The sequence below is a fragment of the Sorex fumeus genome, unplaced genomic scaffold, assembly GCF_029834395.1.
Source record: "Sorex fumeus unplaced genomic scaffold, SorFum_2.1 ptg000092l, whole genome shotgun sequence".
In the NCBI taxonomy this organism is placed as follows: Eukaryota; Metazoa; Chordata; class Mammalia; order Eulipotyphla; family Soricidae; genus Sorex; species Sorex fumeus.
In genome coordinates this window covers 10,500,200-10,522,901 of record NW_026606149.1, presented here as the reverse complement: position 1 = coordinate 10,522,901, position 22,702 = coordinate 10,500,200, and the positions used below count along the sequence as shown (strand labels likewise).

At 65.1% G+C, this 22,702-nt stretch overlaps 1 protein-coding gene across 1 annotated transcript in view; it reads left to right on the top strand.

Moving 5' to 3' along the window:
• Positions 1-579: 579 nt before the first annotated feature.
• Positions 580-22,702, top strand: part of MBP (myelin basic protein) — a 36,250-nt gene continuing 14,127 nt past the window's right edge. Inside the window, exons 1-3 of the mRNA XM_056131492.1 lie at positions 580-688; positions 9,484-9,554; positions 17,595-17,676. Coding sequence (XP_055987467.1) covers positions 9,504-9,554; positions 17,595-17,676 — 133 coding nt within the window. The 5' untranslated portion in view covers positions 580-688; positions 9,484-9,503. The remainder of the gene's footprint in view (positions 689-9,483; positions 9,555-17,594; positions 17,677-22,702) is intronic.

Below are 22,702 nucleotides of genomic sequence, written 5' to 3'. Positions count from 1 at the left end.
GTGCAGTTGGCTGTGGTCTGCAAGTCTCACATTTTTCCACACGTTTAAAATAGGAGCTCAGGTCGGGGCTGGGGCGTTAGCAAAGTGGGGGGGGGGGCGTCTACCTTGCACACGGCTGACCCAGTTCGATCCCTGTAATCCCATAGGGACCCCCGAGCACAAGGAGAGATTCCTGAGTGCAGAGCCAGGATAACCCCTGAGCATCGCTGGGTGTGACCCAAAAAGCAAATAAAATAAAATAGGTGCTCAGTGGGCCAGAGCGATAGCCCTGCGGGGAGGGCACTGACCTACCTGCATGCAGCTGGCCCGGGTTTGATCCCCTGAGCCCCCCCCAGGAGTGACCCTGAGCACAGAGCCAGGGATAAACCCTGAGCACCGCTGTGTCCCCCAAACCAAAAGTAAACGAATTGAAGGCAGCTGCCCCAGGAGGAGACAGCTCAGAGCCCGGCTTGCGTGATGCCTGTCCGTCCCTGGAGAAAGTCCGTCCCGGGAGAAAAGCCAAAAGGCCCTTGGGGCCGCCTGCACGAACCCCCGAAAACAGCCACAACAAAAACCGAAAGAGGAAGCTGTGCTCCGGGGCTGGGCTGCCTCTGCAGCCGGGGCCAACTCTGGGCCCGTGTCCACTCGCTCTGTGCGTCCTGGGCCTCAGTCCACTCTGGGCACCAAGAGACTGCTGACCCCATCACAGGTACCACTTCACTGCGCAGGACGGGTCTGTGATGGGGAGCCCTGGTGGGAGACGGCCTGCGGGCTTCCGGCCTCCACCCCAAGCCTCTTCCTGTTGGGGGGGGCAGGAGCAGCCCCGGCTCCCCAGACCCCCTCTCCTCCCCCGACCCCAGCACCATGACCCCAGGGCTTGCCCCCCCCCACAGTGGGGAAGGGGCGGGTCCTGCATCCCCCCAGCACCGCAACCCGCCCCCACTCTGGGGACCCCAGCCGCACTTCTGTCTGACCCACGTTCCCAGGCAGGTAGGGGTGCCCTGAGCGACTGACAAGGCAGCTGGACCCTCTGTCCCTCTGTCTTCGTCCTGGGCACGGGGCCTGGGGTCGCCCCTCCACACACACGCGCGCGCGCGCACACACACGGGGCACCTTTCTGGCAGTCAGGGAGAGCCGGAGGGCGTCACTGGGGGGTCTCACCCTCGTCAGGAGCGTGGCCAGCGGGTCTCAGGTGTCCCTGCAAGCAGTGGCCCCTCACTCGGGCTCTGCCCAGGCCCCCCCCTGCTGAGTGGCGCCCGCGAGGGTCTGCCAGGCGCGGGGGTTCCCGCAGCCCCCGGCGGGCGGGCGGGCGGCGCGCCCCACCGCGCTGGGCCGGGCCAGCTGGGCCGGGCCGGGCCGGGCCGGGCCGGGCGGCGGGGCGGGCCAGGTGGGCGGGCGCGGGCGTGTTCACCTGCGGCAGGAAGCGGGAGGCGGGAGGCGGGTGCCCCGAGCTGCCAGGCCCGCCGCGCCCGCGCCCGCGCGCGCCAAGCACGGAGCCGCCAGGTGGGTGCGGGGGGCGCGCCCGGGGTCGGGCCGCGCGGGTGGAGACGCGGTGGAGACGCGGGTGGGGACAAGCCCGGAAGCCGAGGCGCCGCGCGGTGGGGGCGGGGGCCGGGGTCCCGGCGGGGGGCGCGTCCCCTCCCCCAGGAGCCGCTCCCCGGGCCGCTGGGGCGGGACCGCCGCGCCGCGCCGCTTCCGCCCTGCGCGCCCCGGCCCCTGCGGTGCCCCGGCCCACCTGGACGCCTCTGCGCCCCTCCCCCACTCACCGGCACCGCAGGCGCCCCCGGGGGCTGTGGCCAGGGCTAGGGGTCACTGCTGGCCGTGTCCCGCCTCTCGGGGGACCGAGGGGCAAGTCTGGGCTCGGCCGGGCAGGGACGGTCGCCGGCTGCTTTCCAGTTTGACGAGGGGAACCGACAGGACCCGTCACACCTGCTCCGCGTCTGTCCCGGCCGGGGTGCTGGGGTTTGGGACACGGGACCGGGGACCCTGGTGAGCTGCACGCGCAGCTTCTGGCAGGCAGCAGGGAGCCGCCGGCCACTGTGCAAACGCGGAGGGAGACTGGCCAGGGGCGGAACCCCCCACCGCCTGCCTGCCGGGGCCAGATAACTCCCTGGGGCAGCGGCTGCTCTGGGCACAGCCTCTTTGAAAGTCCCCAGAACTCGCCCTGTGGCCGGGTGGATGCTTGGGGAGCGGCTGGGGTGACATCTGTGGTCAGAGCCAGGGCTGGGAAGCCCCCGCCTCCGTGTCCCCGTCCCAGAGGGGGTACCGGCCACAGCGCTTCCTGCTCTTCCCGAAGCTCAGGGAATAACCCGCTGTCCGTTGTCTCTGGCCCCTCCGTCTGCTCTCAGGGAACTGAGGCACCACCAGGCGGCCCCGAGGGAAGCCCCCACGGCCCATCAGAGCTCCGTGCCCACCGGTGGGCTGGCATGTGGGTGCCAGTCACCTCCCCCGTGGGTTCCAGGTCGCTGGACCACCTCTGCCTGGGCACCTGTCCATCTGTCTACCCAGCCAGGGGGCCTGCCTGAGCCGAGAGCTTGCCCAGGCCCTGGGGCGGCACGGGCACCGGTGCCAGTGGCAGGGGCCATACACCGCCGGGAGGTGCTGGCACAGGAGGTCACGTGGCGCCGTGGCAGCCGTCCAGGAGACCCGTGCCTGCAGACGGGCAGGGCCAAGAGCCCTGGGGCGTCACAGCAGGTGGGAGAGAAAAGCCTCTGAAGCCCAGGGCAGGGAATGGCCGGGACAGCCCGGAGGAGGGACGCTGGGTCGCGTGTGGACTGTTTCGAGGGCCAGAGATACAGGAAGTGGCCGTTGCAGCCGGGCACCCGGGAGCTCCTGGCAGAGCCAGGAAAGACGGGGCGCCTCATCAGCCGCCCCGAGATGGCGGCCGTGCGAGCGTGTGCGAGCGTGTGCATGCGTGTGCGTGGCGTGTGCCCATGCAGTGAGTGGAGCGCTGCTCGTGTGTGGCCCGTGTCTTCCATGTGTACCTGCAAAGCCTGCCCGCCGGGTGGGTGTGGGCACAGCCCTCCTGCCCGTCCTGGCCCCTGCAGCCTTGCCCACAGCCCACTTCCCGGGGACTTGCCACATCTCTGTTCCCCTTTGCTGCCTTGCGTCACTTCAACCGCTGTGAGCAGACGGGCTCGCGCCGAGCTGAGCGGCCCCTCCCGGCAGGCAGGCCCCTCCCGGGCTTAGTGCGGCTCCGCCTTTCCCGCCCGGCAGCCTCCCGCTCTTGCAGGCTGCCCTTGCCCTGCTCGGAAGGTGCCGGCACCCACTGCTGGACTGTGCAGACTCTCTCACTTCCGGGGGTAGGTGCCCGCCCGGGCTCGAGTGTGGCCGGTGTGCAGGATTCTCCTGCGTCTGCGCCCTCCCCTCCCTGCCGGGACAGGCCCCCCCTCTGGCTGCGTGCACCGTGGCATGTGAGCTCAGGCTGTGTGGTATTGTGCACTGTGTTCCAGTGTGACACTGCCCTCCACCTGTTGTGGTGCCGTGTGCTGTGGCGCTGTGTGTTTGGCTGTTGTGGTGGTATCTATCACGCGAGCAGTGTGTGTCTGGCTCTTGTGCACTTCCTGCTGCAGCGGTGTGGGTGGCACTCGGGTGTGTGTTGGCTGTTGCGAGAGTAGCGCCCCCACAGTGACTGACCCTGTGTGTGCGGGGTCTCCAGACCCAGGGCCAGGCCTTCGCCCCTGGAGCGGGCTTGTGTCTCAGTGTCAGTTGAAGTTCCGGCTGCTCCCACCTCTGGTGCCGTCCCTGGGGCTCCTGCACGTGCCCCGGTGACCCTGTGTCTCTCCTGGGCCGTGGGGGGCTGTCACCGTGGTGGGCCCGGCCTCCGCATGCTCTCTTCGCTCGTGGCTCCGTGCAGCGGCACAGGGGCGGGGAGCAGGGTGCGGCTTTGCTGTTGCCCTGCCCACAGGTCCGGCCCTTGACTGCGGCGAGGACCGTCCCCCATGGACTCACCTTGGCCTCAGTCCCCTCTGCGTTTGCATGTCTCTGTGTCTGGCCTGTGCTGGCAGTCGAGACGCTTGTCCTCCTCCGAGCCCCGTGTGACCTCAGCAGCAGAAACAGTTCCCCTCCACCCTTGGCTGAACAGCTGGTAGGCATGCAGCTCCCTTCCCAGTGCTCCCTCCCCAGTGTTCCCAAGTGCCACATGCCAGTGCTCCCTTCCCAGTGCTCCCTTTCCAGTGCTCCATGCCCACATACACCCTGCAGTCCCCTGTGTCCCACAGTCACCTAAAGAGGAGCCTGCTCATGGGGCTGGAGCGGCAGCACAGCGGGTAGGGCGTTTGCCTTGACGCAGCCAACATCCCAGCACCCCATATGGTCCCCCGAGCACCGCCAGGAGCAATTCCTGAGTGCATGAGCCAGGAGTAACCCCTGAGCATCGCCGGGTGTGACCCAACAAGCAAAAAAAAAAAGAGAGGAGCCTGCTCAGGTCTGCCCATTCCACAGAACTCTCACCATCTCGTTTCCCTTTCCCAGGCCTCTGGGGGCGCCGGGACAGTTGCCTTTGGGTCTTCCCTGCTTCCGGGTCAGCTCCTCTGCAGAGGCACTTTCCCTTCAGTAACGCGGGTTTGTCACTGTCAGCAGATCTGGGGCTGGGTCCCGGGGCATGTCCCAGGGCTCTGCGCACTTGGGGCCCCTTTCACTGCCGCCAGGTCTGTGGGCGGGTACGAGGGGAAATCCGTGGGCTGCCTGGTTCCTGCAGCCTCTTCCAGGGAGGCTCTGCCCATCCCCTGCCTCCATCCTGGGAGGTTCTGCCCCCTCCTGTGCTCCGCGCCGGCCGCCTGTCTGCAGAGCGCGGGTGCCTGTCTCCCACCAGGCTCTGTCCCACACCCTGGCCTGCCTCCCTGCTCAGGGACGGTCACAGGGTGCTGAGCTGGGATTGTGTGTCCCCGCTTCCGCTCAGCCTGGGCGCCGTGTGGCTGGGCCCTGGGGGAGGCCTTTCCCACCTGCTGCGGCCTTCTCAGGAGATGCTCATTTGGACCATCTTGTCAGATGTTGTTTCAGGCTTGAAGATGCTTGGGCGGGGGGGCGGAGCGATAGCACAGCGGGGAGGGCGTTTGCCTTGCACGTGGCCGACCCAGGTTCGATCCCCAGCATCCCGTAGGGTCCCCCAGCACCGGGAGGAGTAATTCCTGAGTTCAGGGCCAGGAGTCAGCCAGCCCTGACCATCACTAGATGTGACCCAAAAAGAAAGAAAGAAAAGAAAAAATAGGACGCAGGTGCCTTTGTGCGTATCGACTTGTCCTTCTGATGAATCCTAGGGATGGGCTTTCCCTTCGCGGATCTGGGATGAAGTCACTGTACGTGCAAACGTTTCTCTGCGTGGCTGGATTCACTTTACTAAGAGTTCATTTGGCAATTTTGCTTCTAAGTTCATGCGAAACGGCACTTGAAATGCTTCTGTCGGGCCGGCCGGCCATCCGGGCAACGCTGGCCTCCGAACAGGAGCCGAAGTGCTCCCCGATGCTCCGTCTCTGGAAGGGGGTGGGCCGTTGGTGCCCCCAAGCCTTTGCATAGAGGACCTGTGGGCGTTTGTTTGTTTTTTTGGGGGGGTAAGAAATTTTCAATCCCAAGTTCCGTTTTATTGCGGGAAAGGATCACCGAGGTCCTGGATCTCCTCGGGGGTGGGATCTCTCAGCCGGGGATAGGGAGGCGTGGGCCGTTGCCGGGTGGGCGGTCACCTCGCCGCACTTGTCACTGGGCCAGAGGATTATCGATGTTGCCGATTTTTGTAAAGATTTCCTTTTCTGTTTCATTGATTTTCCCCTCTTCTTCCTGCTCTCGGTTTCCTTGGTTTCTGCTCTCGGCTGTTTGCTCTCTGGCTTAATTTTCTCTCTGCTCTCCAGCTCTCGCTGTTTGACTCTCTCTTTCCCGGCTTAATGAGCAGAGCAGAGACTGCTGCCCGGACAGACCTTCCCTGTGTGTTGGTGTGTTTCATGCTGCAGAGTTCCGCTGAGCTGCTCAGCCAAGCCCACGCATCTCGATACTTAGCACAGAGGGAAATACACGTGACTGAATCCCAGCAGTTCAAGTCAATTACGCATTTCAAGTAGCAACATAGACAAAACTCAAAGTAACAGCGAGCAACAGAAAACAAGTTGCAAAACAAGTTGCAAATGAATACAAAGTAACAATGACGACTGGAGAGTAGGTCTCTAATGAATAGAGTATCACAGCGCTTAGTGAACTGGTAACATGGGCCTTAGACTCCTACATGCCAGGATAGCCTTCATAGTAGGACGTGCATGTCCACACACACACACACACACACACACGCATGCAGAGTTCACACCTATCCATGCATATATGCCTGCACATGACACGCTTGCCCACACACATATGCATGCATATAACATGCTTATCCATACACACATGCATGCAAACAACATGTTTATCCATGCACAATGCATGCAATAACATGCTTATCCGTGCGCATGCCCATGTAGAAATCAGAGGCGGCTGATTCTGCACGCCCAGGCGCTCCCACTGCCCCGAGGGCCGGAGGGGAGATGGTGGCCCTTGCCGCTGAATCATGTTTGCCAGGTGGGGGCACCGCTGTCCGCTGCCCAGAGGGTGTGGGCACTGCTGGGGGGCAGCAGCCTTGGATATATTGGGGGTGGTCCCTGCTTACTTGTAAAAGGAAGATTTCCAGGGTGGGGTGCTCAGCGATATTTGTTTCTGAAGAGAGGGAGGCAGGCCAGAGAGGGGGCCACTACTTAAGATAAGTGAGATGGCTTGAAGGGCAGGTTGACTGGCCGTGTTATTTTCAGACGATGTCTCTCCAGGGCTCATTTAATGATGCAGTAATCCTTAGTATCCTGCTGAGAAGGGGCACCTCTAAGAGGTCCTGCCCACAGGTGGGCGTGACGGGGGGGCGGGAACGCAGGCTGGGCATCTTCAGAGCCAGCAAGGCCGCACCCATGCTCACCACTGCCGCTGGCCAGGAAGGATGGGACACGGAGGCCACTGAAGACCATGGTGGGTGGGTGTTCCTAGAAGGCGGTTCCCGCGTTTGTAGTTGAGATCCTTGAATTTCCACTAACTGACATTCAGTTCACCAAGGTCTAATCTAAGATCAAAAAGGGACCATAAAGCCAACTGCCATATCGTCCTTTATTAGGGATTAATTGATTAACTGCAGCCACAGGCCAAGCCGGGGGTGGGGGGGGGGGCAGAAACAGGGTGAGGGGAGGGGGGGCAGAAACAGGGTGAGGGGAAGAGGGAGGGGTGTGGCTGGGGGTGCCAGGAAACTGCAGGGAGCAGCGCCAGAGCTGGGTGGAGCTCGGGGGTCCCAGGTGGGGGCGGAGGAGGGGCAGGAGTCAGGATGGTTCCCTGTGACCCGGGCCATGACCTTGGCCTGAGTCAGCTGGGCACGGAGGTGAGACATCAGGCCTCAGGAATGTCCACTGAAACCCGCCAGGTGATGTCCCCAAACCACATTCTTCCAGGCCAGTGGAGGGGACAGAGATCACTATCAGAGTGGTCACGGGACAGGGCAGGGCACCGGGAGGGGGCACGGAGGGAGGGGGCAGAGAGAAGCCCACACACACCCACACAGTCACACGTTCACACACACACACTCCTACACACATACACACACTCACACTCGCACTCGCACACACACACACACTCACACATTCACACGCACACCCCCAGCGCTGCTCCTGCCTCTGAGAACTTCTCTGGTGTTCCGAGCGCCTGGGTCACGCGTGCTGGCACTGCCCCTCAGCCCTGTTCCCAGGCCACCAGCCAGGCAGGCTTCCCGCGGGCATGTCATGGTCCCATAACGGCTCGCTCCCCGGGGCGCTGCTGGGGGCCAGAAGCTGCACTGCTGCCCGAGCCGGGAGGGGCGGAGGCCGGGAGGGTGGGTGCTGCACACGTGCGCTCGGTGTGCACACAGGCAGGCAAGCGTGTCTGCGCGTGTGCGTTCTGTGTGCGTGCATGTGGGGGAGTAGATGTGTGCGTATCTGTGGGGAGGGTCCCTCCCGGGCGCTGGGCTCTGCACCCCGAGGTGCCCCTCCAGGGCCGTGCTGGAGGCTGAGAGTAAGCAGGGAACTCAGCCCGCAGACACTGGCCGGGACCTGGAAGGTTCTGGATGGTTCTGGATGTAGACACTGGGAGGGCGGGGCAGCAGCCTGGGCCCTCCTGCCTGAGTCAGCTTCTCCCTGGAGGTGGGGGACAGGCCGCAGGACAGTACCCGGGGCGAGGGCACCTGAGCCCCCATGCCCCGTGGGCCACAGCCAGAGCACCTCCGAGGGAGCAGAGATGCAGGCGTGGACCCGGAAGTGCCTCGGGCCGGGCCAGTCAGACAGGTGCCACCTGCTGCTGCCGGTGACGGGGCCCAGAGGAATGTGGGTCCCCGGGCCTCACGGCCGGGAGTGGGCAGGGCCTCGGGCCTCTGAGCTCAGGCTCAGGCCTGCCTGGTCCCCGGGTGCCCCCACAGGCGCCTCTTGTCACGGGCTCGGCGCCTCACCCCGGAAGCCTCCTCCATCAGACAGGCCTGTCCTGGGAAGCCCAGCTCCAGCCCGGCTGCACGGCCCTCCCGGTGGCCGGGAACCCAGGCAGATTCCGGAGGCGTCTGTGCCCGCCCTGGCCGGGCAGGGTCCCCTTCTGCCGCTCAGACCAGCATGCCTGCAGGGTCTTGCCTGGGCCTGAGTCACGGTTCCGACACGCGCTCTGGGCCAGCCTCCACCGAGGGCCGTGAGCACCCCATCCCCTGGGCACCCCACCCCCAGCCGGTCCAGCCTCTGCTGCGACGTGTGACGTGCGTTTGTTTTCATGGCTCCGAGTGTCCCCAGGGAGGGCCAGCTCCTGGGGCCCCGCTGGCTCCTGGCCCCAGGTCTGGGGCCCTCTCCTGGGGGCGCCCCCCAGCCCACCCGAAGGGGGTGAGTCGTCCGCTCTCTGGGTGGGTGAGAGATGCACCCCTGGCTGGGGGGGCTGTGTTCTGCACCAAGGCCTCTCCTGTCCAGCCCGCGGGGCCCTCGATCCCCTCCTGCGCTGCCCTGTCCTACGCGTCCTCCCCCCCCAGAGTGTTGCGGTGGGGCGGGTGGGCAGTAGGAAGCAGGGGTGGGGTGGCCCATGGGGACATGAGAGGCCCCCGGGGCACGTGTCCGCGTGAACAGCTGACGGTGATGACCACTATGTGGACAGCCCTGCTTGGCCCTCCCGTGTGTCCACTGCTCTGTCCAGCCTGCTGGGGCACCCAGGCAACGTGGGGTGCTGTGCTCACGCCCCGCCGAGACACCCCGCGTCCCTCTAGCTGGGAGACACCTCGCGGTCCCCTAAAGGGGAACACCCTGCGTCTCTCTCTGGGAGACACCCTGTGTTCCTCTAGCTGGGAGACAATCCATATCTCTCTAAAGGGGAACACCCCGCGTCTCTCTAACGGGGGCGCCCTCCCCAGACCGCGCCCCTCCCTGCCGCCCACAGTGCGTGGCCCTTGCGAGGCTGCGCTCGCTTGTGACAGCTGGGGCGGCCGCGGAAGCTAACAGCTCCTCTTTCCCTCAGGTTCACACCCCCCGTCCAGGATGGGGAACCACGCAGGCAAGCACGAGCCCAGGTTCGAGAAGGGCAGCAAGGTAAGATGCCGGCACTGAAGATGTGGGCGCCCGCAGTGGCCCCGTGCTGGCCGGAGGGCAGCTCAGGCGCTGTTCTCTGAGATCTGACGGTTCAGAACAACGCAGCTGGGGGCAGACACGCCTGCACTGGAGGGGGGCACATCCGACACCTCCCAGCAGCCAAGTAAGTCACCGGCCACCCTCACGTGTGGCCGTGGGCCCTCAGCTCCCACACACGGCCCCACCTGACACACGTGGTCCCACCTAACACACGTGGCCTCACTTAACACACGTGGCCCTTGCCTGACACATGTGGCATCACCTAGCACACGTGGCCCCACCTAGCACACGTGGCCTTCGCCTAACACACATGGCCTTTACCTAACACATGTGGCCCTCGCCTAACACACGTGGCCTCGTCTAGCACACGTGGCCCTCACCTAACACACGTGGCCTTCACCTAACACATATGGCCTTCACCTACCACATGTGGCCCTCACCTAACACACGTGGCCTCGCCTCCCACACGTGGCCTCACCTAACACATATTGCCCTTGTCTAACACACGTGGCCCTCACCTAACACATGTGGCCTTCACCTAACTCATGGCCTTCACCTAACACATGTGGTCTTCACCTAACACACGTGGCCCTCACCTAACACATATGGCCTTCACCTAACACATGGCCTTCACCTAACACACATGATCTTCACCTAACACACGTGGCCCTCACCTAACACACATGGCCCCCCACCTACCACACGTGACCTCACCTAACACGTGGCCCTCGCCTAACACACGTGGCCTCGTCTAGCACACGTGGCCCTCACCTAACACACGTGGCCTTCACCTAACACATATGGCCTTCACCTACCACATGTGGCCCTCACCTAACACACGTGGCCTCACCTAACACATATTGCCCTTGTCTAACACACGTGGCCCTCACCTAACACATGTGGCCTTCACCTAACACATGGCCTTCACCTAACACACATGATCTTCACCTAACACACGTGGCCCTCACCTAACACACATGGCCCCCCACCTACCACACGTGGCCTCACCTAGCACACGTGGTCCTCACCTAACACACGTGGCTCTCCCCTAACACACGTGGCCTTACCTCCCACACGTGACCTCACCTAACACGTGGCCCTCGCCTAACACACGTGGCCCTCACCTAACACACGTGGCCTTCACCTAACACATATGGCCTTCACCTAACACATGTGGCCCTCACCTAACACACGTGGCCTCGCCTCCCACACGTGGCCTCACCTAACACATATTGCCCTTGTCTAACACACGTGGCCCTCACCTAACACATGTGGCCTTCACCTAACACATGGCCTTCACCTAACACACATGATCTTCACCTAACACACGTGGCCCTCACCTAATACACATGGCCCCCCACCTACCACACGTGGCCTCACCTAGCACACGTGGTCCTCACCTAACACACGTGGCCCTCACCTAACACACATGGCCCCCCACCTACCACACGTGACCTCACCTAACACGTGGCCCTCGCCTAACACACGTGGCCTCGTCTAGCACACGTGGCCCTCACCTAACACACGTGGCCTTCACCTAACACATATGGCCTTCACCTACCACATGTGGCCCTCACCTAACACACGTGGCCTCGCCTCCCACACGTGGCCTCACCTAACACATATTGCCCTTGTCTAACACACGTGGCCCTCACCTAACACATGTGACCTTCACCTAACACATGGCCTTCACCTAACACACGTGATCTTCACCTAACACATGTGGCCCTCACCTAACACACATGGCCCCACCTACCACACGTGGCCTCACCTAGCACACGTGGTCCTCACCTAACACATGTGGCTCTCCCCTAACACACGTAGCCTCACCTAACATTCGTGGCCTCACCCCTCCCACATGCCCCCCTCTTCCACATTGTCCCTGCGGTTGCTCTGGGAGAGCTTCCTCTTCTCAGGCTGCAGAGGGGAAGCTCCATCTGCCTGCGGTGCCGTGACAGGGAGGCATCCCCTCCCCCACCCCGGGGCACCACCCGCCTCCTCCACATCCTGTGACTGCGGTAGCCCCAGACGCCAGCCTGGAAGGAACCAGTCCCCCACCCCTCACCCCTGGAGCCCTCAGCCTCCACATCCCGGTTCCCAGTGACACACCCTTGCCCCGAAACCTGCCCAGCTGCTGCAAGACCTCCCTGGGACCCTGGGCGTGGGGGTCTCGTGGAGAACCGAACTCTGTGACCCAGACCTGGGAGACACTTCTGGTGTGAGCAGATGCCTCCTCCCTCTGTGTGCTGACCTCCTCCCTCTGTCTGTGAGCTGTTCTCCCTCTGTCTGTGCACTGGATCCAGTGCTTGGGAGCCCAGGTCAGCCTCTGGGGACAGAGCAGCCTTGAATGATGGAGCTTGAGAGATTAGGGGTGTCTGTGACCCAGAGTTCCAGCGCAGCCCACCTCCTAGAGGACCCTCAGACCCTCCTCCTGCCCCACCCTAACTTCCTGCCCCACCCGGAGCCCCTCTCCTGGGGGCGCCCCCCAGCCCACCTGAGGGGGGCGAGCCATCCACTCTCTGGGGTGGGTGAGAGACGCACCCCTCTCTCGCTCTCTCTCCCTCTCCTCTCTCTCTCTCTCTCTCTCTCTCTCTCTCTCTCTCTCCCCTCTCTCTCTCGTACGTGCTGTCTTCTCTCTGTGCCACCCACCAGGTCTGGCCACACCACGTGCCCCCCAGGTCAGCCTGTGCCTGGAGCCCATCCACCCGGTGCCCCGCAGCCCAGCCCTGGACAGGCACTCAGGGGCCACCGTGGCCCGGGGTCTGATGTCTGGGCAGGGGCTTCGCGCCTCCTGAGGAAGTTCCTGCTCCTCCTCCGAGGAGGGTAAGGGGTGGCCGTGCAGCTGGGGAGGCTGGACAGGGCATGGCCACGGGGCACCAGCCTCGGGCTGCACCCCTGCCTGCCCGGCTCTCAGCCCCGGGCCCGGGAGGTGGCGTGTCCTGCCGGCCATCTGCGAGTGGACCCTGTCTCGGAGCCGCAGCCTGTCTGGTCCTTCTCATTCGTGTGCTAGCGAACTGCTGGCATGCCCTGTGTGTGCACAGACCTCCGCTGACCCTGTGGGTGTCCACCAGTGGGAAGGGGTCAGGGCAGGGCCAGGGACCACTCGCTGCACCGGATGCAGCCCTGGGTCTGCACCTCTGCAGCTCCAGTCACTGGAGAATGTGTCCAGCCTGCCCACCGCGGTCGGGGGCAGCTGGGCACTGCCCAGGCACATCCCAGAGGCCCTGGGGGGAGGGGAAGGTGCCCGGCCCAGCCTGTCTCTGGGGACAGACAGGTGTGAGGGGGACCCAGAGATCTGCCCCTCTCTGGGAGTGTTGGGGGGAGGGACACTGGAGTGAGTGTCCCTGGCTGCCCTGACCACTCACCCCTCCCGTCCATGCCCAGGAGGTTGGGTGCTGTTGGCCCCAAGGATGCAGAGCAGCGGCTCATGGGTGGCTTTGGAGGTGCGGTTGGTGGCTGTGGGTCACCCGGGTGCCGGGACCCTGGGCCAGCCTGGCCCTCCCAGCTGCTCCGAGAGGCTCCTGTGAGCATGGGTGCCTGAGCCTGAGGGACTCCCGGTGCCACCGCCAGGACCTCCTGCCCCTCAGCCATGTCCCTGGGGGAGTCCCAGGACTGCCCAGGGTGGTCAGCAGAAGTTTCCGGAACAGACCCGTGTTTGGGGTGCAGACCCCTGTTCCCGCCTCTGCCCGCCTCCTGCCCCCTCTGTGGACCTCCCCCCCAACCCTGCCTCCGCTGGTCGCTGACAGCCTCAGGCTGCAGCCGCAGAGAGCAGGGCCTGCCCAGGCATATGGCTTCCTGACAGACGGTTGCTGGGTCACGGGGGTCTCCTGGGGTGGCTGCATCCTGGGCATCTCCCCAGGGCAAGGGGCCTCTCACCGCCTCACGGGGCAGATTGCCCTCTCCCTGCCAAGTGCCCTGTGGCCTCAGAGCAGACATGACACATGCCCACAGTAGCCCCAGGCCACACCAGCCATGAGCGCACACCAGCACACACCTTGTCACACCAGCACGCACTGGCACACAGCAGCACACACCAGCACACACCTCGTCACACCAGCGCTGCGGGCTGGTGACCCTCTGGTGAGGGAGCATCAGGTGGACGTCCAGGAGGCACGAGGGAAGGCCCTGGGGTATGTGGTGGGGCCAGCGCCACTGAGGCAGTGGTTCCTCCCAGTCTGCATCTTCACTCGGCTGACGCTCGTCAGGGCTCAGAGCCTTCCTGCAGCCGAGACTGGACAGCTGGACAGCCAAGGGGGGGACATCGGCTCTGCACCTGGGTACTCCTGAGGTCAGGCGGGGGGACGTGTCTTTCTCCACAACACTCGAAGGACCCACCTGTGGCCTTTCAGGGACAAATAAAGGCACCTGCCCCTCCACTCAAGCACGCCTGCTTGTCTCAGGGCCGGGGACTCTGGGAGTCGCCCCTCGAAAGCTCTGGGTGCTGGGGAGAGACAGCGGGAGGGCCCTGGCCTTGGCGTGGGCTCTATCCCTGGCATGTCTGGTCCCCTGAGCGCTGCCAGGTGTGGCCACAAAACCAAAAAGAAACTTTGGGGTGTGTTCCCAGAGGCCTCTCCGCACTCCAGAGCACCCAGAGACGCAAGGGACCATGCCTGGCAAGGCAGGACACTGGACATCAGCCTCTCAGCCCTCTGGGCGCATGCCGGAAGGCGAGGCCTCACAGGGAGGTGTGCAAGGTCCCCTCGCGGGCAGGACGGGCTCCGGGCTGGGGGTGGCCTTCCCGAGAGCCGTGGAAGAAGCCTTCCCCAGAGCTGGGCACTGCAGATGAGAGGCCCGCGGCTGGTGCTGCCCTCGGTCCGGGCGCATGAGTCCTTTCTTGGACATGGGGCCCAGCCGCGGGAGGCATCCACGTGACATGCCGGGGGTTGTCCCTTCTCAGCCCTGCGTCCCCCTTACCCGTGCTTGCTGAGTTGTGAGTCAGCACCCAGGACCTGGATGGGGTTCTGCTCGCGGGAACAGACACCTGGCACGGGGGCTTGTCTCCCCGCTGGGGTACTGGCTGCATCCCTGGGGGACCCGGCCTGGCTTCCTGCACCTTGGCCCGTGCTCAGAGGGAGGGGTCTCTTGGACAGTGTTATTCTGTGTCACCCCTTTCCCTTGGCTGGTATGTCAAATTCTCTTGCCCCATACTTAGCGAAGCGTCCAGGCTCTCTGACTGTTGTGTTGTGTCTAAGTCCTTAGCATTGTGTGGTGTTAATTGGGTTGTGTTAGGTTGGGTTGGGGTCTGTTCTTTACTGTTGTGTCGTATTGTGGTGTGATGTCGTTTGTTATGTTGGGTTGGGTTGCACTGGGTTATGTTGTGATAGATATGTGGGTTGTAGTGTGGTGATTGATATATGTTGTGTTGGTTTATGTGTTATGTTGTATTGGGTTGGGCTGACTTGGGTTATATTGGAGTGGATTGAGTTAAGTGGATTGTGTTAGGTTGTTGTATTGGGTTCGGTTGGTCTGTGTTGAGTTGGGTTGTATTGTGGTGGATTAAGTTACGTTGGGTTGTCTTGGTTGGGTTCTGTTGTGTTGTGCTGGATTCTGTTGGATTGTGTTGGGCTGTATTGTGGTGGATTGAATCACACTTGATTACCTTGCGTTGTTGGGTTTTTGTATTGTGCTGTGTTGGGTTGTGCTGTGGGTCGAGTCGTATTGATTTGGGCTGTATTGTGGTGAGGTTTTCTTGTGTTGGGTTGTACTGTGTTAGGTTGGGTGTCTTATCTGGGATTAGGTTGTGTTGGTTTGTGTAGTGGTAGGTTGTGTTGTGGATTGGGTTGAGCCGGGCTGAGTCGTGTTGGGTGTGGACTGTACTCTCGATGTTGGGCTGAACTCACGCAGCGAGTCTGTTTCTCACCCGAGAACTGTCCGTGACACTCAGACTGCAGTGAACTCCTTGGGTCAGTAGCAGAGCGTTTGCTCCGGGAAGGGCGAGGGCGGTCTCTTGACGGGAGGGAAAGTGCTCTGGGTGGCTGTAGTGGGGAGAGGCCCCTTCACGCCAGGCTAAGCCCCCAGGAAACAGTCGAGGGACCCTCGAGCCCGGCCTGGAGGTGGGTGCTGGCGTGACCACGCACATGCAGCGGCTGGAGCTGACACCGCAGGGGGTGTTTCTGGAGGGGCCGGGGGGCGGGGGGATGGCTCGCATCCCCAATCTCCGGCACCAGCTTTAAGGAAAGTACAACCCCCTGGCAGTGCTGGTTCTGATCCATTGGGCCAGCACAAGTGTCTCCTGGAGGCCTCAGACCCCTTGTCTGTAGGAGGGCCCCGAGTTTTCAGCCTGAGGGTCACTGTAAAACTAACGTGTGTGATTAGCAGACACCATTGAAACACAGTTCCATGGTGATGGAGGGCTGCCCCAGACCGCACCCCTTCCACAAGGCTGCAGGGCCTCCCACCCGCCCCAGGCCACTGTCTCTGATAGGACCCTCTCGGCCTCGGCTGAGGTGGCCAGGCCAGCCGGGTCCCAAACTCAGGCTGGGCAGCTGGGAGCCGCCTGCCCTCCCGTCCGCAGTCTTGAGCTCAGCAGCAGCCTAACGTTGTCAGAAGCCTTGGCCCAGTTTGTGAGCAGACACACCCTTGGGTGCTGAAGTTGCACAGAGCGGGGACAGACGGTGCAACCGCTGGCCCGCCAGCCAAGGCGAAAGTCATCTCTCCCCTCCGAAGCCTGATTCTTCTTCTTTTGGGTGGGTTTGGGGAAGGAACCCGGCCTGCTGCAGCCCCTCAGAGCGTCTCCTGCCCCCTCCCTGCCATCTCACTCTCCTTCAGGCCCCACTGCTCCCTTCCCGTGAGGGAGAGGGCGAGCTCGCTGCAGTTCCCTCCTCCCAGCAGAGGGCGAGCTCGCTGCAGTTCCCTCCTCCCAGCAGAGAACAAGATTGCTGCAGTTCCCTCCTCCCAGCAGAGGGCGAGCTCGAGCTCGCTGCAGTTCCCTCCTCCCAGCGGAGGACAAGATCACTGCAGTTTCCTCCTCCCAGCAGAGGGCGAGCTCGCCGCAGTTCCCTCCTCCCAGCAGAGGGTGAAGCTGAGCTGGCAAGTTCTCAAGGCTGGTGCCTGGCTGCCGAGCCCTGGGGCCTCTGCTCCCGTGAGGGGCCTCACGGGCCCTGCTGTGGGCCTGGCAGGGCCGGTCCCTCTTGTGGACGAGAGGCCACAGGCCCCTGAGCCCTGGCAGCCCCCCGAAGCCCCAGCTGCGGGGATCCCTTGTGTCCGCCCACTGAGCTGGGTATCCGGGGTCATGTTCTGATCCCCGAGCTCTGCGCGGGGGGACTCTGGCTGGAAGGTTCCATCCGGGGACGTCTCTGCTCTCGTTGGTGCCATCGCAGACGTTTACGTCACCGCAGACGGCACAGCTTGTCACAGAGCCCAGGGCAGAGGAGCACCAGGGGAGAGCGCTGGGCCCTGCGGGGCGTCTGCTGCTGGACACGGCTGTAGGGACCCTTTTGTAGCCACTGGACACTGCCCTGAGTCGGGGAGGTTGGGCTGAGGGCCTGGGGCAGCGTGGGGGTCGCCGAGTGTCCGAGGGGTCAGGGGTGACGGCCACAGCCAGGCCTGGGTGGGGCCTGCGAACCTGCGGCCCGGGAGGTCGAGCTCCCCTGGTCCCTGCGGCCAGCCACCCGTCCTGTCCACTTCCACAGGCGTCCGAGTCAGGGCTCCCGATGGCTGTCAGAGGGCTCCAGGGGAAGGGCGGCCCTGGGGGGGTTGGAATAAGTGACTGAAGGCTCCGCCCGGCCGTGTCCCAGGTCAGGGTGCAGGAGCCCCTCGTCAGGCCACTGCTGGACAAAGGTCGGCCGCAGCCCAGTGTCTGCCTGCAGCTCCGCAGGATGCAGGGAAGTGGCCAGGAGGGGTTCACGCTGCAGAACACGCAAATGCTCCGGGCACAGTGCTCAGAGAGATGTGCTGGTGGCCGTGGGTGGCCGTGGGCACTGTGGCCATTCCTGCTTCTGAGGGTGGCCCTGTGGCATGGCCAGGCCCGCGGGCACTCACGGTCACTGTCCTGTTCCACAGGCTGGAGCCGCAAGCCGAGCAGACGGGGACAGCAGCAGGCACGCCCTCGCCCGTGATGCCTCAGAAGACAGCGACGTGTTCGGTAGGTGGCCGGGGCGGGCCCTGTGTCCACTCAGCGACGGCGACATGGCCCTGTCCATCCCCACCCCAGGCCCGCCATGCTCCCGAGGAGCAGACGTCCTCAGGCTATGGCCACCCGACTCCTCTGGTCCCTTGATCTCTGACCTTTGTCCTACGACCTTTCCGGAGGGTTTGCCCTGTGGCCTTTGTGGCCTGCTGCTGCCTGAGTGACCTCCTGCCCTCCTGCCTGCGGACAGCCCCGTGCCCGGGGACACCTCACTCAGCGTGTGCCCGAGCTTGAGCACTGTTCTCTGAGCCCTGCCCGTTCCATCCCGAGGGCAGGCACCTTGGGGTGCTGCCACCAGGGTGGCGCCGCCTGGCCCAGCCCTGCCCAGCTCCTGTCCCCGGCCCCGAGCCCTCTGGCATCCATCCCCTGGGAGACAGAGGTGGAAGGACAGGGCCTGACTGGGGACGCCACCGGCCCACCCTCCGCTGGCGACTGGGCTGGTCTCTGCCTGGGTCCTCAGGCACCAGGAGGCCCAGCTGGAGGGGCCCCCGGGCCGGGGCCGGGCTTGTCAGTGCAGGGCTGCATGTCCACGGGCTGGTCCTGGAGCCACGGGGGGCGGTGCTCCCGGGAGCACGGGGGTCTCCCCAGGCAGCAGCCGGCCCTGCAGGTGTGGGGCTGAGGGGAGACGCCCGCTCAGCACAGCCAGGGTCGCACCCGGGGCCACGGGCACCTCGAGGCACCGCAGGGCGGGCAGGCGGCTCATGGCCAGGTGGGGGCAGGGGCAGAGGCTGCGCTGGGCCGGCCCGAGCATGCCACACCAGGAGGAGCTGGGGGCAGGGGTGCCCGGTGAGCCCCGGGGCACTGGCCCCAAGGAGCCACCCAGCCGCCCTGGGCACGCGCCCGCCCCCTGCGCAGTGTGTGCAGCTCTCCTGGGCCTCGGCCCTCCGGAGCGGGACCCGCCCACCGTGGGCTTGCAGGGACCCTTGGGGACCTTTGGGGCCTGGCCGAGTCGCCTGAGGTGAGCTGCCCCCGTGCGCTGGCTCGGGGGACGGCCTGGTCCTGTGGGGGAAGAATCGGGAGACGCCACTAGCAGGGCCTCTGCAGGACGGCTCGGGGCGGTGGACGGGCGGGCAGTGTGGCCCTCACACTCGTGGCTCTGGGGGCGTATCTATGAAAATCAGGGTGCGGGTGGCCTTCGCACAGTGAGGCGGCCTCTTGCTTTGCACACGGCCAGTCCAGGTTAGATCCCCGGGAGCCCCTAGGGTTCCCTGAGCCCACTGGGAGTGACCCTCGAGCACAGAGCCAGTGTCCCCCTCCCCTAGCCCCCCGAAGCCCCCCAGTGCGTTGCCGGCCCCCTTCTGGCAGATGGGATGGAGTGCCATGGTGTAGCCTTGAGGTGACGTCCCAAACAGCAAACACACGAGCGGCCCAGCTTGGCCCCCGCCCTGCCCTGACGTGCTGAGAGGGGCCGGTGCAGCCGCCGGGCTGTGAGACCCCCCCACGGCAGGTCGCCTTGGGAGCGCCCGGTGCCGGTTTCTCCTGGGTGGCGTCTCCTTGTACAACCGCAGTTTTCTGTCTGACTTTCTGCCCAGCCTGACCCGGCTCTCGATCCCCAGAGCTGCCGTGCGTCTGCCCGCGGCCGGAGCGCCTGGCACCAGCTGGCACGGCCGCACGGCTGCGTGGGGGTCGCTCGGCGTTGGCAACGCGCTCCTGAAAGCCGCCATTGTGTGTGGCTCTCGGCGGCCGGGCTGGACACGGGGCCTTTGTTCTTGGGCAGTGGGGACAGAAAGTACTGTGTCCAGTCGTGCCCTGGCCCGGGCAAAGGTCTGCGAGGGTCCGGCTGGCGCCCACTGCCTGGGCGAAGGCAGGAACCTCAGCGGGAGCGTCCGGGAGAGGCGACCCCCCAGCATAGCCCCGCCTGGGTCGGGGGCAGCCGCTGAGACCCTCCGCAGTCAGGGGCTGGGCCGGGCCTGCCCGTCCTCACCTGCCTGCCTTGCAGATAGGCAGGTCCCAGGCCCCACCCAGCGCCACCCTGCACACAGGGCTGCCCCCGCTGGACCTTGCCCTGACCGGTGGTGGCGGCCTTCAGGGCACAGGAGGGCTGCCGCATGGCACTGACCACCAGTCAGTGCAGCTGCCCCTCGGGAAAAGCCCCTTCCGCACACGGCCTCGAGTCTGACAGCCCAGTGGGGGCCTCCCTCAGGGCAGGAGAGGACACGCGGGTGCAGAGGAGAGACACGCATTTGGGCAGGGCCACATGGGGACCTGCCCTCCGTGGGCACAGCAGGTGCCTTCCGGGACCCCCCCCCCCCAACCTGCACACAAGTTCAGCGAAGACCCCGTCCCCGCTGGGCCTCTCCCCACTGGGCCCTGGGGTCCTGATGCCACCCAGGTCCGAGCACTCACGCTGGCCCTCGGGGCTGTGGGCGTCCGGGAGTAGACCGAGTGGACCAGCCAGTGCCTCCCCATGCTCCCCACGTCCAGCTTGACCCTGTGGGAACCTTGCGGCCCTGCCTGGCCCCTTCCTGGCCTGAGGCTGCCACGCGCTGGCACGTCCTGCCCTGTCCTGCCCGGACCACACTGACCCTCTGCTGAGATGAGGTGACTCTCGGGCCCAGCCCGGCGTCTGTCTTTGTCCTTCCGCCAGCCTGGGACAGGCAGCCACTCGCCTCGACGGCCGTGCCCAGGGTCCCACTCCGGCTCACATGGTCGCCACCTGCCGAGGGTGTGCAGACAGGAGTCAGGGACGGGCAGTGTGGCCAGGCCTGACCGGGCTGAGGGCTCCAGGTCTGAGCCAGTGTGCAGCTATCCCTGTCTGCCAAAGAAGGGTAAGACCAGGGCCAGGGAGGCCACACAGGGCGGGGGGCACTCGCCTGGGCCCACTGCCGGCATCCAGGTGGCCCCTGGGGCTTCATCAGGAGGGAGTCCCGGACTCAGGGCAGGAGGAAATCCTGGGGTGTGCACAGACACACAGACACACACAGACACACCGAGACACGCTGACACACACAGATACACACAGACACACTGATGCACACAGACACACACACAGAGCCTGGGACAACGTATGAGGGTCTGAGCCCCAGGGACAAGGGGCGTGGAGGTGAGCACAGACAGACACACGGACACAAGGTGGGCTCAGGGACCCGCCCGGCCTCCCGCCACAGACCCTCGGCGAGGGAGACCCACCAGCATCCGTGGGTGGGGTTTGCAGGGCAGCGGGGCTGAGGTCACGGGCAGCCCGGGACACTGGCCTTGTGGGACAGGGCCTCTGCAGGGCGTGCTGGGGCGGGTGGCCCGGACGGCCTGCTCAGGCCTTGCTTAGGCTCCCGGGCACCCTGGGGTGAAGGGCCCCTCCAGCCAGGGCTGAGGGCCACCTCAGAGCTCTGGCCCGAGCATCAGCCCCACCGGCCCCCAGATCCCGCCCTGCCCGGGGCAGGCCCATGTCCCACATGTCGAGGCCCGTGTCCTGCGTGTCCCCTGTCTGGGGCAGGCCCATGTCCCGATGCCCAGGGCCCGACTGCCCCAGCCCTGTCCCTCCGGCCAACTTGCTGCTCCCGTGACCCACCCCCTGTGGGCGGCTCCGGCCGGGCTATTTCGAGCACAGCGAACCCGTATGTTCGGGTGGACAAAGGGGCCATTGGCGCGGGTGGGCGGCGTTGGTGGAAATGTTCTAAGGGGACGGGCGCCCGGGCGCGGGGCCTCTCTGGGCCCACACAGCCGTCCCCCTGCTCGCCCGGGGCCCCACCCGGCTCCACACTGCACATTCCCCATCTGGGGGGCACAAGGGAAACTAGGCTGTGCCCCCCGTGCTGCTGCTGCCGGGGTCCGTGTGCGGGTCCAGCCAGGCCAAGCCCGCGGGGAAGGGGCACCGGTCGGAAGTATCTGAAGTCGTGGGTGGGGGGGGAGGGTGTCTGCCCTCGCCCACTCCCTGCCTTTCCCTCAGCCCTCGAGACCCCCTGCTGGGTCCCCACATCCTGGCTCTGCCTGGGGCCGGCCCCCCAGACAGCCCTGCCACGCCAGGCCAGCCCCTTCCTGCTCGGGGCTCCCTGAGGGTGTCCTGAGACCTGCTGGCCCCCTGGCTGTGCCATAGGCTGACGGGCCCAGTCACCGAGTGCAGTGGGAGGGAGCTGGTGACGCCCCTGCCCCCAGCCGAGCACTGGCCCCGAGCACGAGCGGCCAGACCCCCTCTGCCTTGACCCCTCACGCCAGCCCAGGCTGACCTGGGCAGCTCAGCCCACCCGTGCCCTTGTCCCTGTGTCCCTGCTCCCGAGATGGGCCCTGTGCAAGGGGTGCCCGTCCTGAAGCTCCTTTGTGCCCCAGGCCCGTCACCGATGGGGGGACGTGGGCACCCACTTGGGCTGCCCAGCACATGGGCGCCCGAGGCGAGGCTATGGGCTGGGGTCTCTGCCCCGATGGCCCCCCACCCTCTGCACCCAGGGTGCTGGGCATGACCCCGGACTCCCTCCCGCCCCAGACCATGCCCTGCGCTGTCCTGCAGTGGTGTGCCAGGGTTCTAGAAGCTTCCCCCAGCTGGCGCACGCACACGAGGGGATCCACCCACAGCCTCAGGTGCAGAGGGACAAGCCGGGCCCTTCTGTCACCGGCTAACAACAGGGTCCGTCCCCCGCAGAGCTGGGTCCCCTGTCCCGGGCCCTGCTCCAGCCCCCGACCCCGCACCCAGCAGACCCCAAGGCAGGGAGGGGCCTCTGAGGGAGGCGAGGTGAGGATAGACCCCCCGTAAGCCATGCCAGGGGGGCTCTGGACCCACGGGGGACGGTGGTGGCCTGGGTGGGTTGGGAGCTGTCCCTGTCTGCCAAAGAAGGGCGAGTCCAGGGCCAGGGAGGCCACACAGGGCGGGGGGCACTCGCCTGGGCCCACTGCCAGCATCCAGGTGGCCCCTGGGGCTTCATCAGGAGGGAGTCCCGGACTCAGGGCAGGAGGAAGCCCTGGGGTGTGCACAGATACACAGACACACACAGACACACAGACACATACAGAGACACTGACACACAGACGCACACATATGCACACATACACA